We start from the raw sequence: 11,933 nt of genomic DNA, 5'->3' as shown, positions 1-11,933 counted from the left end.
AGTATGTAAGTGTTACATAAGTATAATTTAGAAGTGTAAAGTGTATTTAACCCTAACAATTATAATAAAATTTATTAGCGATATCAATAACTACATCAACATTTATATGAATTCAATACAAATTCGTAAAAACAAAACTATAAAACCCTAACTGTCAAATATGAACTTGATCGTTAAATAAATGAAGCAAATTTATTTTTAGAAAAAATAGGCTGGAAAATATGAGATAAACTAATAATAATAATAATAATAATAATAATAATAATAATAATAATAATAATAATAATAATAATAATAATAATAATAATAATAAATAATAATAATAATAATAATAATAATAATAATAATAATAATAATAATAATAATAATAATAATAATAATAATAATAATAATAATAATAATAATAATAATAATAATAAAGAAAAAAAAATTGACTGCTTTTGGAGTCGCCATGCCGCGTGGCAGAACTAGTTGGAGTCGCCACGCCGCGTGGCATAAATAGTTGGAGTTGCCATGCCACGTGGCGGCACTAAATAAAGTCGCCAAACCACGTAGAGACATACCCTATTTTGTTTACATACTTCAAAACAACCCTATTTTTTTTAGTAAATTGAAAAACAACACTAGAAAAAAAAACCCGCCCCGTATTAAGGATAATCCCTCATCCATAAAGTATTTGCCATATTTATTAATTTAATTTTATGTTTTTGATGTAATATGACTTTATATTTATCTTATTTCAGTTAAGGTAGAAGTCTGACGAATCATCTTTTTTATCTCCCATAATAGAGTTTCATTAAATTGTAAATCAATGATGCCATTAAATCTAAGAGTTTATGAGGAGTAATTTAATAATATAAGATATGAATCAAATATTTTCTAAATTATTAAATAATATTTCCATAAACCCACCAAAACCCTCCCCCAAAAAAAAAACTCACCCACCTCTTTTACCATGCAGACCCCACACACTTTCAATCTTCCCATCAAATATTTTAACTGAAAAATGCAAAATAGCCCCCATATATCAACTTGACGCATAGCAGCTTCTTAAAAAACGTGGTTTAAAATGACGCATTATTGTAGAAGTGAAATTAGATGAAAATGTGTTCTAGTTTTCAAAAAAATTGGCCCACATATATTGTAGAAAAAAATTTGTCCCCACACCTTTTTGGTTAAACTCATTTCAAGAAACTTAGAAGCTTTTATATTTGATAAGTTATTTTAAGCTACTACGTCTTATTTTTTAGGGCAAATTGCACATCTCTCTCTCATAAATTTCTAATTTTTGCACTTTACTTTCTCAAAATTTAAAAAGTGAATGCCCCCCTTCAAAATGTTATTCTTGTTAAACATTGCTCCGATCGCGAAATTTCGATGAATTATTCATTCGAATTGAGTATTTTTGTTGCACAAGTTGCCCCTTAAAAATGTTGCTTTTTGCACGCACCCTCCAAAAATTGGTTTTCGGGGCAAAGTGCAACCAAAATAATATTTCAAATGGGGATTATCCATGTTTTGAATTTTTAGGGAGCAAGTGCCAAAAAGAGAAATTTATAAGGGGTGAAGTGCATTTTGTCCTCTTTTTAAAAGGAATTTTTGAAATATTTGGATAATAAAACTTATAATCTATTTTTAAGATCTTAAATAAAATGTAGAGTATATGCTTATTCTCCACATGACAGCTCCACACTCAGTTGATTCAAGTCAGCATCTTCCAATTCCCTTAGCAGCTGGTAATCATCAATAAATCAACACTTTGACAAGTCATGTAGAGATAAAGAAATAGAACCATGGGACAAGGCATTCTTATTACGCCAAATAAGATAAAAAAATATCATAACAATTTAAACAAGAAATTCATCTCGAATTAACTCAGAAGATATAAGACCACGTTCTTGTTCAGAAGCAAACTAATCCATTTGACAATGGACATGACCTGCAGATTCGACGACAAATATGGAATTTATCTCTCTCACCGACATCATATACACATTACAAAGGTGAAACCGGTCGTTTTACCTTCAATATTATAACACCGTAAACCAAGATTTACAAAATACCCCCATGGTGCATTTGAATAATAAAATCGGTCGAGTTAATTCCTGAAATAAAAGAAAAAAAAGAATTTCGCAAATTTCGTAATAATGTATAAAGAAAACTCAAATTTATACCAAGCTCATTCAAATACAAACCAACATTTCACAATCAAATAACAAAGTCAAAGTTGGGTACCAACGGATGATATGTAGTAATCACCAATAATAATATAGTTGAAGAGATGAATCAGGTTACTGATCACGTATAGTAATAATTTCTGAAATGGGCTTGTGGCCAAGTAAATAAATAAATCGTAGGTCCATTGGGCTGGCCCAATAGGTATATCACTAACCATTGTCACGTCTATGTGTTCCTTGCGGTAATTCTCAACTCATCATCTTAATTTGCCTTTCAAAATATTAATTATGAAGAACATAGAACAAGTTTCGTCAATGTGGGAACATAATTTTGTCAATTTCGGAGCCCTAAGTAAGTCCGTCGTGAAAGGGGGGTTGGGGTTTAAGTAGAAAAATGTAACATGACATATACACCCTTAGTCCAGCGACAATTACACCGAAAATATACATTTGGACCAAAATGCAACAAGTTGTATTTTTTTAGAGGGGGAATGCAAATAAAGGCATTCTTTAATGGGTGAAGTGCAATTTGCCCATATTCAAATAACAAGTAAGAATTAAAGTGTAAAACTAGTGAAAAATACATTGTATATCACATTGGTGAAATTTCTCGGAAATCACATGAAAACTTGTACACTAATTTTGTATCATGTGCTTGCTGCAGCAGTCTGAACAGAGAGTAACACGGTCCGAGTTGACTCGGATTTTATAATACAGAAAAAATGGAAAGAAGACCCCACAAAACAAACCCCCCAGATTTCAACACGCTCTTGCAAATTGGACACGACTTGTAGATACATACAGTTTTAATTTAATTTAATTTAATTAAAACAAATGAAAATGGTGCTTCAAACAACGACTTTGTTTTCCCTCCCCCATTTTCTTATTACCAATTTTACCTTCTTGATGTTGACTATGGCGATGACGAGGATTGCGTCTTCTTCTTCTTCTTCTTCTCTCTCTCTCTCTCTCTACACTCTCTCTATCTACCCTCCTGTAGTTGACCTGACCAAGTCGACAGGTATATATAACTCCTATTTTCTCTCCTTCTTTCTTCATATATATATTTTATCTCTCTGTTTACTGATTGGGTCAAGGAGGGAAGAGGGGGGATTTGGAAATAGAAAACAGGGCTTTATTTTAATTTTTTTTGTTTGAATTCTTTTAATTGGTTTGTTTAAATTAATTAATCAATTAATTAATTAAGATGGGTTTTAAGGATTCAGTGTTTGTGAGTTGTTTGATTCTAATAGCGTTTGCGTGTTGTGTTTTCGTGATATCTCCGGAAAATAGTTATGGATATACTATATTTTGCAGCTTGCACTATGCATTGGTTACTGTGGGCACCCCTCCGTTGGAGTATCTTGTGGCACTCGACACGGGCAGTGACTTATTCTGGTTACCATGCGACTGCACTTCATGCGTGCGTAGCTTGAACACCACTTCTGGAAAGGTACTTTAACTAGTAACAAGAGTTTATAAGCCCGTTTTTTATTTTAAATCTTCAATTTGTTTTTATTTAAAAATTTCAAACCGCAACAGGCACTGAAGCTAAACATATACAGTCCTAGTACATCGACATCTGGAGCGCCAGTTTCATGCAATAGTACTATTTGTGTCCAACCACAAAGAGGATGCTCTGTTCGGCTAAATGCTTGTGCTTACCAAGAAGTGTACCTCTCAAGCAACACTTCCAGTACAGGAATATTAGTTGACGATGTTTTGCATTTGGGTACAGATACCGATCCACAAGACCCCGTCGATGCCCCTATTACATTAGGGTGGGTCCTCGTCCTCTCTCTCTCTCTCTCTCTCTCTCTCTCTCTCTCTCTCTATATATATATATATATATATATATATATATATATATATTTGTTATGATATTTCAGAACATAAAAGAATTATATAGCTCCGAATAGATAACTTGTGTTTACATTTTGAACTAGTTTCGTTGGGATTTTTATCCCTTTTTTATTTTTTGTTATGTTGTATGCTTCTTTCTTGCAATTTTCACAAAAAAATCTTATTTTTCTCATTGCTTCTTTCTTGCAATTTTCATCAAGGTCCCTATGATGCATTTTTTTAGTATACAACCCCCTAAATTGTTTGTTTTTAGGGTGTGGTTTGCTAATAAAATTGGATGATAGCGGGGATTTTGCTAATATATATAAGACGGGGACTTTTTTGACTATTAGAGTAAACACAGGGGTGCTAAATCCAATAAACACTTGTTTGATAATAAGCTTTAATGGCTTTTTTTTTCTTTTTTTTTTTTCAGATGTGGAATAATTCAAACGGGTGATTTTGTTACCGGTGCTGCTATAAATGGTCTATTCGGACTTGGTATGGACAGTGTATCTGTTCCCAGCATTTTAGCTAGCAAAGGCGTTACGGCAAATTCTTTCTCCATGTGTTTTAGCCGTGACGGACTTGGAAGAATTCAATTTGGAGATAAAGGGAGCCCCGATCAACAAGTCACTCCATTTAATCTTCGACAATTACAGTAAGCTTTAAAAACTACTTATAAACTTTTTTCCTCGTTTATTTTTTTTCATTTTGATTTATTTTTTCGATTTTTTTGGCAGCCCGACTTATAATGTCTCTGTGACACAAATTGCTGTGGGAAAAAATGTGACGGATATTGAATTCTCTGCACTCTTCGACACTGGCACGTCGTTTGCGTACTTGAAAGATCCCGCTTACTCGGTTATTGTACAAGGCGTAAGTTATTTACATAATGTTGTTATATTCAATTTTGTCGTGTCTTGATTCTAATGAACTCTCTTTCTTTTGCAGTTCGATTCTCAAATAATCGAGCCACATTATGTACATCCGAGGGGGATTATATTCGACTATTGCTATTCTCTCAAGTACGTTAAATGCAACAATAAACTTTTTTTTTTGTAAATATTTTTTTTGAGTGTGAATAATATTTGTATCGTGATTTATATTGCCGTGCAGTGCAACTCAAACGAGTTACAGCATTCCAAGATTGAATTTGACAATGAAAGGCGGAAGCCATTATTACGTTGTTGCACCGACAATTGTGATTCCACGAGAGGTGAAACACTTTTACGGGATCAATGCTTTTTGAGCGAACATTTCTATTTATTCAAAGCGCCGACGTTTATTTATTTATTAATTAATTTAATATGCAGGGAGGATTTGCATATTGTCTGGCTATTGTCAAAAGCGAGGATATCAACATCATTGGACGTGAGTATTTGAATTATATATCAATTACATATCGTTTCCGTAAATAGCTTTTCATTCTCCTCTAGTCGAGTTCGTTTCGAATTAATTCCACACGTCACAGAAACAAATTCAGTGAATAGTGAAATTTTGGATCACATTATTCAATTCTGCTATTTCTTGAGTCGTTTTGCTTTTGGGTCCAATCGAAAGGAATGCCTGCCTCAAACAATTAAATCATGTATAGAAAATGAAAATGTTCGTTTCGATATTAATGCTTTCTTTTTTTTTTTTTTATTATTTCATTAACTTACTATATTATCTTCATTTATTCACAGAAAATTTTATGACCGGCTACCGCCTAGTCTTTGATCGCGAGGAGATGGTTTTGGGTTGGAAAGAATCTAACTGTGAGTTGGTTACATTTTTTTTTGTTTTGCAATTTCATTCTTTGCATATATATATATATATATATATATATATATATATATATATATATATATATATATATATATATATATATATATATATATATATATATATATATATATATATAATCGAGCATGCACTAAATTTTTTTTAATTGAAATTGAAATCTATTTTAATCTCAGGCTATGATTCAATCCCATCGAACACTGTACCCGTAAACAAGGGAAACTCCACACAAAGTCCACCACCTTCCATTCTCGATCCCGAAGCTACTTCGGGGAACAGAACTAGTATTCCGGTTTCATCGCCGCCACCACCACCACAAATATTTAGGCCATTTCCAGGAAGCGGTGCCGCCCGTTCGAGTTCCATGACTAGCGGACTTGCGGCGGTGGTACTTGCCGTTTTCTTCCACCACTTCATCATTCTTTCTTCATGAGATTTTCTTGAAGTATACTTTTGCCTTTGTTCTTTAGTAAATTTGTTATACATATACCACAGGGGAATTGGAATATTGTATCCATTCTTTTTACATTAGATGACCTATATAAATAATATATGTACATAGTCATATAGACATGGATGCTATATTACATACTATTTATGTTATACTTTTTCTATTTGTTTTATAAAAGGTTTTGTTTATACTATTTATAATATTTTTTCATAAACATGGATGCTATATTACATAATTTTGTTAAGTTGGTTCCCCTTAATTTCTTTTTACACTTTGCATTATTATTTTTCGTCTGGAGAATAGTTATCAAGATTATGCAAATCTCATTCCATTTACCATCCTCTTTACCTCTCCTTTAGAGCATCCAAAGTGGGTTCTTTAATGTGATTTTTTTTTTTGCCCTCTACAAATTTTGGATAAATTACTTGGTTGAATTACCAAACAATCCTTCAATTATTCATAAATATTAAAGCTCCTTTATTAACGGTTTATCTAATTTTATAATAGAAGACGTGTGAGGTCTATAATACCCTTAAATTAAATAGGAATGGGTAAATTACCACAACCTCTAAAATTTTAAAATTGGGATGAGGCTATTTGGATTCTATCAAATTCCTAATCGTACGACCAAGACTTTTGCTCAAATGCATCTCCCTTAACCGTCGGAAGGCTTGCCCAAGGGCGGAACTAAGGGCCGGCGAAGGCTCTTTAACAGTCGGAATTCAAGAGAGAGATGATTCAAAGAAAAAGTGTATATATGTATGAAAATTTAAAGCATAGGGAGCGTATGAAATTAGACACCCCAATAGTCCTAGCGTTAAACAATGGATGTTAGGCGTTATGCGCATCGACTCGTGCAGTGTTGTAGCTAACACATTAAGTATCCCGCCTGTAGAGTACGACGACAAGAATGAAACTCAAAGGAATTGACGGGGGGCCGCACTAGTGGTGGAGCATGTGGTTTAATTCGATGCAACGCGAAGAACCTCACCAGGGCTTGACATGCCGCAAATCTTGTTGAAAGAGAGGGGTGCTTTCGAGAACACGTACACAAATGGTTCATGGAATGGAGAGCTTCTCCCTTCCCCCACCCCCCGAATATTTGGTCTTAAAAGCACTAGTTTTAAGAATAAGTGATTTAATTTCCCTACTCCAACCCTTAACTTCTCAACCTAAGAACGGACCGTTAATGATTTCTACTCACTGAACATGGTTATATGGTTGGTCTGTGACCCCTGGATGCCGAAGGCACCATTGGGGTGATCTCGTAGTTCGTACGGAGGGTGGAGATGATGAGATCGGTCCATGGATTTTCCTTCCGTTTTCTTTTGCCGCATTTCACTCAAACCGTTGAAGGGAGAAACCGTTGAAGGGAGATGGTGCATCAAGTTGTTTGCAAGGGCCAACTTGATCATCTTCCCCAATGATCTCAGATGATGGACCTTGGGAGAGCCATCAACTCCAACTACCGTCCATTTACGATGCATACTAGATCTGACCAACTGCCCATCCTACCTCCTCTACGTTCTTGATGGTCCATCTTTGTCTTAGTAGAGTCTTTTAGTGGCATGTTTCGGTTCTCTTCCCCATTACTTAGAAAAAGTGAGCCATCGGTTCAGGTACAAGATACTATCATTGCTATTCATATATAGGGGCCATTTTTTTTTCTACACCATGTGGCCCATTTTTTTGAAAAATTAGGACACATTTCAAAGCTATTTCACAAATACCATAATGCGTCATTTTTAATGACGCGTTTTAAAATGCTGACATGTGTCAAGGTGAGATGTGGGCCAGATTGTATTTTTAATATAAAAAATTGAAGTAAAAAAATTTAAATCTGTGGACCCGCCGGTTAAAACACTTCGGATGGGTTGTAGATTTGTGGTTGGTGGGGGGTTTTGTGGGAAGGGGTTGGTGGGTCCCAGCAACCTTTTTAGATTTTTATATTATTATTATTATTATTATTATTATTATTATTATTATTATTATTATTATTATTAATAATAATAATAATAATAAGTAGAAAAAAATATCTTTAAAATTTCGAAAACTTCTTGAATTTTGTAAAAAAATCGAAAATAATATATTGTTTCGGATTTTTTAAATTATTTTAAAGCATATATTATTATTTTTTCTTTTCAAAATTGAAAAAGTTTTCAAAATGTTTTGGAATTTCAGAATAGATGATCAAATTCTGAATTAGGGCTTAAAATAAAATAAAAATTGTAATTACGTATTCAAAAATAACTTAACACAAAAAAAAAATTTGTTTACTTAATTATTTTTTTCTTAGTTATCCAAAATAAATTAAAAATGAAAAAAAAGGAAAAGCAACATACGAACAAAGGAAATAAGTATAAATTAATATACAAATGTGGCTGGGGCCCACCAACCCCTTACAGATATAAAATTTTTTATTTCATTTTTTTATATTAAAAATACAAAATGGCCCACATCTCACCTTGACACATGTCAACATTTTAAAACGCGTCATTACAAATGACGCATTATTGTATTTGTGAAATAGCTTTGAAATGTGTCCTACTTTTGCAAAAAAATGGGCCACGTATTGTAGAAAAAAAAATGGCCCCATATATAGTTGACCTAAAGATAGACATTCATTATCTTTAAGCTATTGAATTGAACTACATTTAACCTAAATACTATTTGCCTTACACATTACAAGTTTCCTTTATTTATCCAGGAGATATATATTCTTCAGATCTTCTTTCCAAATATACTCCAATTTGTTCACTGTCCATCTCACTTGCGTCGAGCCTTCTGGTACACATATTGGTCGATGAACAACTTCCTATTCTTACTGCGTGCACTGCAGATAACCGAACCCAAGAGAAATGATCCTCATGTAAATATCCTTTGGGACATTTCCACTGTGATTAGGGGTGTAAACGAGCCGAGCTCGCCTTATTTTGTGAGCTCGAGCTCGAGCTCGCTACAACTATACCAGGCTCGAGCTCGAGCTCGAGCTCGACGAGCCTATAGTTTTGAGCTCGAGCTCGAGCTCGTTTTGCTTCTAAGGAGCTCGAGCTCGTTTTGCTTCTAAGGAGCTCGAGCTCGTATACCAAACGAGCTCGAACTCGAGCTCGATATAACCAAATTTTCCTTCAATTACTTCAATTTTCTTTTCTTTAATCAAATAATAAATTGCAAGATTAAAAAGATTAATAACAAATTACAAGATTAAAACTAACTAATAAAGTAAATCTATTTTTTTATTCGAATGTTAATGTCTTAGCAATAGTCTGATACTATATCTGTCTTATTAGTTTTTTTTTTAAATTAGAAAAGTAATATTATTATTTTTTATTTATTATTAATAATATCCATTATTATATATTATTAATATGTATTAAAAAAAATATAGAAAAAAGGTAAAGCTCGCGAGCCGGCTCGCGAGCTATCGAACAACTGAAATGAAGCTCGAGCTCGACTCGTCAAAAAGCTCGGGCTCGTGAGCTCGAGCTCGAGCTCGATTTTTCGAGCTCGAGTACGAGCTTTTGTCGAGCAAGCTCCGAAAGCTCGCGAGCCAGCTCGTCTCATTTACACCCCTAACTGTGATATTTGTTAGGACCTTGATCCAACACACTCGCATCGTCTTACACAATTCGTTATTCCTAGGGGTGCAAGTTGGAACGGAAATTCCGATTTCCGCCGGTTCCGATCCGAAAAGTTCCGATTTTGGAACAAGTTTTTTCATTCCGATTTCCGATTTTTTCCGATTTTTTTGGATTGGAATTGGAATTATATAAAAAAAAATTGGAATTTCCGATTTCCGATCCGATTATTTCCGAAATTAATTCCGAAAAAAATCCGATTTTTTTCCGAAAAAAAACCGATTTTTTTCCAAAAAATACATCTTTGAGTAATATATATATATATATATATATATATATATATATATATATATATATATATATATATATATATTATATTATATTATACTTATTTACATTATTTAGTTGTATTTATTCTTTATGGGCCATGTCACCTAAAAAAGCCCTAGTTTATTTTATGTAAAACCCTAGTTTTACGTTTATTATTTCTTGTGCAAAGCTAAAGAGTTTATTTAATTTTTGCTAGAAGTTTTATTGGATATTATGATGTCGTTTATTTTTATTTATTTTTTGAATTGAAATTTAGTAGTTATTTTTATCGACGTGGATGTTTTTGTTTTTAGCAAATTATGAAATTTTCAGCGAAGTTTCGAAATTTTAATACTTATGTCATTTCCGAAATTCCGAAATTTCCGGGCCTTTTGGAATTTGAATGAATTTTTAGATTCCGAAAATTTTGGAATTGGAATTGGAATTGATTTTGTACTTCCGAATTTTTTTGGAAATATTCCGAAAAGGCTAATTCCGATCCGATCCTTCCGACTTTCAGCCCTAGTTATTCCTTATATCCAGGCCTTATTAAATGAGTTTTGCCCATGCATGCCGAATGAACCCCGTCATCTAGTCCCCCTATTCTGTAGTGATCCGAACAAATTAGTTTGCTGGAGAATAAATAGAAAAGTGATTATGTTCATCCAACTGCCTCGAAAACAAACAAAGTATTCCAACACACCATCATCATTGCAGCAACCCCTCAATCCTTACGCCAGTTGTATGGGTCTTGTTAGCTCATCGACAACCCTTCAATCGAATCAAGATCCACGATAGAGACTACAACAAAATGTAGATATTGCGACACTTCTTTGGAGGCGTTATTTTATAAATGCCTCAACTATAATTTATTGGGGCACTTGATAAAATTTTCTTGTTTGTATTTGTAGGACCTATAAAGACATTTATTATTTGGAGACATATTTTTACAAATGCCTCAAATATAACTTATTAGGACACTTCAATTTAATACGAATTCTTGAAATTTATAGGGACACTTATATATATATATATATATATATATATATATATATATATATATATATATATATATATATATATATATATATATATATATATATATATATATATATATATATATATATATATATATATATATATATATATATATTGGTTTTTGTCCGGCCCAATTCCCATTTCCCTACTTAACGCTACTTTAAAAGAAAAAAACCTATTAATCGTTCTTCTTCAAATATCAATGCTAGAGGGGAACACACCGAAGGAGGAGAAGAACACACCAGAAGAGGATAAGAGCATGTCGTTCGAAAGAATCCAATATTTTTTTTGATTTTCACGGTAATTGATTCTCAGCACACCATCCATCCTTATGATATTTATTTTCATCCTAATAATTAAATGCAATCCCTGAATCCCCAATTATTTTAGTTAAATATAGCGCTATATATATGTGTATGCATACTTTGAAATTAGAAATAAGAATACCCTGGTTATTTTGGTTCTCTTGATAAGCCCATGATTGTACGGATGGGAGAATTATGTGAGATAAGAACAAATTTTGTTATATGACAAAGAAATTCAAATTTTATATAGTCTCCAATTTTAATGGATCATTAGTAAGTTTGGTATGATTTGCAATATTTAATTTGTTAATGTTGAAGAAGGAAACAAAGTAGTAAAAAAATCAAGTTGTTTCATTTGTTGTCCTCTACCACTGAAGAAGAATACCCTATTCAGGTTTAGATTTTGATTCATCAATTGGTGTTTCTCATATGATTTTATTTTTATCGA

General features: G+C 32.8%; 1 protein-coding gene across 2 annotated transcripts; it reads left to right on the top strand.

Moving 5' to 3' along the window:
• The first annotated feature begins 2,979 nt into the window (after positions 1-2,979).
• Positions 2,980-6,448, top strand: LOC105969588 (aspartyl protease family protein 1). Of its 2 annotated transcripts, XM_088814600.1 has the most exons (10): positions 2,980-3,198; positions 3,309-3,630; positions 3,720-3,958; positions 4,456-4,680; positions 4,763-4,898; positions 4,974-5,047; positions 5,139-5,238; positions 5,336-5,393; positions 5,708-5,779; positions 5,981-6,448. In XM_088814600.1, exons 2-10 carry the CDS (start codon positions 3,385-3,387, stop codon positions 6,235-6,237), a joined length of 1,407 nt encoding a protein of 468 aa, XP_088670726.1. In that variant the 5' UTR covers positions 2,980-3,198; positions 3,309-3,384; the 3' UTR covers positions 6,238-6,448. The 2 variants fall into 2 exon arrangements, with proteins under 2 accessions (XP_088670726.1, XP_088670725.1); XM_088814599.1 differs by lacking the exon at positions 2,980-3,198 and having other exon boundaries at positions 3,232-3,630.
• The last annotated feature ends 5,485 nt before the right edge of the window (positions 6,449-11,933 follow it).

Source organism: Erythranthe guttata, chromosome 14 (assembly GCF_056151865.1).
Source record: "Erythranthe guttata isolate IM_541 chromosome 14, IM_541, whole genome shotgun sequence".
NCBI lineage: Eukaryota > Viridiplantae > Streptophyta > Magnoliopsida > Lamiales > Phrymaceae > Erythranthe > Erythranthe guttata.
The sequence above is the reverse complement of the archived record's forward strand: the minus strand, read 5'-3'. Positions and strand labels throughout refer to the sequence as shown.

What these genes read in the sequence shown, in the direction of transcription:
- LOC105969588 (XM_088814600.1), top strand. Translation starts at nt 3,385, where the DNA reads ATGGGTTTTAAGGATTCAGTGTTTGTGAGTTGTTTGATTCTAATAGCG. An exon ending in ACTCGGTTATTGTACAAGGC is followed by an intron (nt 4,899 to 4,973) that starts GTAAGTTATTTA and finishes TTTCTTTTGCAG; the next exon opens with TTCGATTCTCAAATAATCGA. An exon ending in GACTATTGCTATTCTCTCAA is followed by an intron (nt 5,048 to 5,138) that starts GTACGTTAAATG and finishes ATTGCCGTGCAG; the next exon opens with TGCAACTCAAACGAGTTACA.